This window comes from Limulus polyphemus, unplaced genomic scaffold (assembly GCF_000517525.1).
Source record: "Limulus polyphemus unplaced genomic scaffold, Limulus_polyphemus-2.1.2 Scaffold3152, whole genome shotgun sequence".
Taxonomy (NCBI): Eukaryota; Metazoa; Arthropoda; class Merostomata; order Xiphosura; family Limulidae; genus Limulus; species Limulus polyphemus.
In genome coordinates this window covers 65,830-70,369 of record NW_013668762.1, presented here as the reverse complement: position 1 = coordinate 70,369, position 4,540 = coordinate 65,830, and the positions used below count along the sequence as shown (strand labels likewise).

At 37.1% G+C, this 4,540-nt stretch overlaps 1 protein-coding gene across 1 annotated transcript in view; it reads right to left on the bottom strand.

The window, feature by feature from the left end:
• LOC106468758 (chordin-like) overlaps positions 1-4,540 on the bottom strand; it is an 84,651-nt gene that overhangs the window by 53,256 nt on the left and 26,855 nt on the right. The window contains exon 2 of the mRNA XM_022397121.1: positions 970-1,073. Within this exon, the coding sequence (XP_022252829.1) occupies positions 970-1,073 (104 nt within the window). The remainder of the gene's footprint in view (positions 1-969; positions 1,074-4,540) is intronic.

Genomic DNA, 4,540 nt, shown 5'->3' with positions numbered 1-4,540 from the left:
GTAATCTAGCCGGTCCTTTTCAGAACTTATCAGACAAACTGGATTACAACACATGTTAGACCACTTTCAGGATATATCAGACCGGCTAGATTACAACACATGTTAGACCACTTTTAGGACTTGTCTGACCGGCTAGATTACAACACATGTTAGACCACTTTTAGGACTTGTCTGACCGGCTAGATTACAACTCATGTTAGACCACTTTCAGGACTTGTCTGACCGGCTAGATTACAACACATGTTAGACCACTTTCAGGACTTGTCTGACCAGCTAGATTACAACACATGTTAGACCACTTTCAGGACTTGTCTGACCCGCTAGATTACAACACATGTTAGACCACTTTCAGGACTTGTCTGACCCGCTAGATTACAACACATGTTAGACCACTTTCAGGACTTGTCTTTTTACTAGTAAATGTGGTGAAACAACACAGCAAGACATCAGCCAGTTTTTAACACTTCCCTTTTACCTGCCAAGTTTGAAACAACACAGCAAGGCAATAGCCAGTTTTTAACACTTCCCTTTTACCTGCCAAGTTTGAAACAACACAGCAAGACATCAGCCAATTTTTAACACTTCTTTTTTACTTGCCAAGTTTGAAACAACACAGCAAGACATCAGCCAATTTTTAACACTTCCCTTTTACCTGCCAAGTTTGAAACAACATAGCAAGACATCAGCCAATTTTTAACACTTCCCTTTTACCTGCCAAGTTTGGTGAAACAACACAGCCAGTTTTAATACTTATAGTAGACCAGGAACAAGATCCTATAGGAAGAGTGCAGTAAATAAATTACACTTTATTATAAACTGCTGCTGACAAATTAACAAGCCCAGGGGGAATGTTAAAATTGGCTGATGTCTTGCTGTGTTGTTTACCACATTTATTAGTAAAAGGGGAATGTTAAAATTGGCCGTTGTCTTGTTTCATTAATCTGAGAAATAAGTAAATAAATTACTTACTGCCACACATTCACAGTGCACACAGTAGAATACTCCAAAAGGGGGCCCTAGATCCGGTCTCCATCTTTCTTCTATCTCGTAGGAGTTATTGCCAAATTGGCAATCTGAAAAACAAAAAAAAAAGAGTATAGTAAACAATTAAGTTACGTTTTACAATATGTCAGTCTCATACAAACATACATCACGCATAAACGTGACTGGGGAGGGATGGGGGTTATATTGAATGTTTATTAAATATTCGAACAAAGTCGTTTTAATCGATATCTTGAGTTGGTGAATAACAACATGAGAGAAACTGCCTTCAGATTTATCGTAAGTCTGGGCACACCTTAAATAATTATAAGTGTCATTTTAATAGAAGAAAAACGGCTAGCTTGATTAATAGACGTAATATAACACTCTAACTTATCTGTATCGCTATTTGTATCACGTAAACACACGCAAGCACGTACGATTGTCTATTGGTGTTTGTTTTTCTTTTATCTTTTTTTTCACTAGAAACTGTATACTGTATTGTTTGTTTGTTGAATTTTTAGGCTAGAGGAAAGACAGCTGGTCAACACCAACTTTTAGGCTACTTTTTACCAACGAATAGCGGGATTGACTGTCACATTATAACGTCCCCACGGCGGAAAGTGCACACATGCTCGGTGAGAGGATTTTTGTATAGGACACCGTTAGAGTTCTTAGCTGACGAACAGCACGATTTAAAACAATATTATTTAAATACACCAATGAGAGCAGCACAAAATTTTATTTAAATACACCAATAAGAGAAGCACACTATTATTTAAATACACCAATAAGAGAAGCGAGATAGAAGAGGAGGCGGGGATACTATTGACCTGTCTCTAACAATAATATAACTGACACCGGAAAATGTGGACACGTTAGGCCTTTTATTGGAGGTTTTCTACTATCTATTCCTTTTAAGGCCATTGAAAACAAAAGCAAATCTCATCGACACGTACCGAACCCTAACATTTATATCGTTAAAAAACACATGCATAAATAATTGAGGAATGACGCTCGATTACTACTCTAATTTAGAGGAGTACGTTTTTTTTTATACGGTCATAAAATAACGCCAAAATAACGATATGATGGGGGGGGGGCAGAATAGTACTGTAACTAATGGATTATTATTCGTGTTATGCGACATATGGAGTAAAAGGCCATGTACGAGACCCTAAGGTTTAGGCATAGTAACCAGTCACTAGCCGCCTCCTAACCTAACAGCAAGATTGGCAGTTATATAGTGCGTTCAGTGACATGTCGCGGCTCGAACCTTGGACCTTTCGATTTGAAGCCCGGCTACCGATTTCCTCGAAGGAAAGTAAACTTATGCCTTATCAATATCTCTAGAACCCCCGTGGCGTAGTAAAGAATTATGTGAACTCCCCCTCCCCCAGATGAATTACAAATAGGTGGTTTTTTCAGCAGTATGACAGATAAATTTCGAGTGCTGGAATATTTTTATGGTGAACAGAAACCATGTGGACGATGATCATTAAAACGAATCCTTTCGCTATTTTGGCAGTAAACGGGATCATCCAGGATCGAGGGCTATCTGCGCTAGCCGTCCCTAATTTAGCAGTGAAAGACTAGAGCAGTAACGGAGGGCAATTTGAATATATTGGGGGCAATTTGAAAATGCTACAATAAGAAAATTTTTTCATTTAGGTGTGAAATGTTGGTAAGTTTCTAAATTTTACATTATATTATTATATCTTTTCAATACCAAATTTGTTTTTATATTAAGGGGGCATCACATTTTTTTTAGGTGTCGAGGTGAGGCATGGAGCAAAAAAAGTTAAGAACCACTGGACCAGAGGGAAGGCAGCTAGTCATCAGCACCCATCGCCAACTCTTGGGCTACTCTTTTACCAACGAATAGTGGGATTTAAAGTCACATTATAAGCCGCTATGGCTGAAAGGGCGAGCATGTTTGGTGGGAAGGGGACTCGAACCCGCGACACGCAGATTGCGAATCGAGCGCCCTAACACCCTGTTTATTTCGCAACAAAGAATTTTTGGTTTGAGTATTTTAGCGAATTCAACGTCACTTACATGTCTGCCATTCTTATCAGTACTAAGCCTACACAATCTTTATCCAAGTGAAAAGGCTAGGTGCTGAAAGTTTAAGAACACCTCACAAACCTGTTTACCAAAGCAGTGATAAAGCTCAGTGATAAAACAAGGCTTCAGTATATGCGTTGATTGTAGGTTTAGTTTTATTGGTGCTCGCTCAAACATTGATTTTCATATTACATTAATAGCGTACGACTTGGTGAAACATATAATTTATCATAGTGGCTACAAACTTGAGAATTGTATATAAAAAAAAAAGTTTTTATTTATTTATTTTTTGGTGGAAAGCTACGAAATGGCTACATTCTGTTTACCGGGGAGAGGGGGCCGAGCCTTGATTTTACCTGCAAACTTACTGCTGACCCACCAGCCAGGCATAAAAAAGGGGGATTTATCCCCCCTAAAAAAAAAGCCCCAAAGAACTCTTACGTGCTACCGTAATTGATAAACAGCACTCTGTCAATCACACATATCTGCGTAACATAATTCAGTTATTACCGTTTATTCAAACAGACACTATCTGCGTAGAATTTCCCCTTGTCTGTCGACTACTGATGAAATATTAAACCTTAATTAACACACATACATATATAATTCCATTTCTAAGTAGTTTGGGCATTTAATATATTAGTCTCTTACTTCCATTAACTTCCGTTACTCTCATCCTGACATACTAAGCAAGATTTGGCGAAGGCCGAATAAGATTTACATTTCAACATAACAACGTTACTAAACATTGTAAACTCCTTAAAATCCGGGACGTTTTACAACGATGCGAATATATCCCGCACGAGGCTTGTCTTTTTTAAACATAACTTTCTACACAATACTTACATAATAACCAATTACGACATGTAAACCAGTTAACAAAAAAATATTAGTATAAATATGTACCCAGGAATACGGTCTAAAGATTGAATGAATACCCCAATATTCTAAAAGTCTTAAACTTAAAAGGTTCCCTGACTTTAATTTGTTTTGTTTTTTTGAATAAACAAATAAAATCATTTAAATCTTTTTTTGTATAAGAAAATGTCCATTTTTTGTTGTTGTTGTTGTAAAAGACCCCCCACAGTCTTTAGTGCTGAAGGACACTTGTTCACACTTTTACCACACCTGAAGATAATTTTGACAGGTGCCTCGTGTTAAGGTGATATAATACGTCTAAAACCACACTGGAGAGTATTATTCAAAGTAACGTGTTTTTTTTTTTTTGGTGTGTTTTTTAGTTTCGTCACGAGAAAACTTTCTTTAAAAAGTAAAAAAAAAAAAAGAAGACTAATTCCTTTTTGTTCTACACCGTAGTATCAGGTTTTACCTTAACCCTAAAATGTCTCGTCGGCTTTTTAACTGGATTTACGACTGGCGGCTACAAAATATCATCAATTAATTACACTGGGATTTTACAAATAAAATGAGTAATTTCACCTTTTGCTTTTGTTCGTTTATTACACCGTTGTAACGGGTGAAAAAAAAAGAA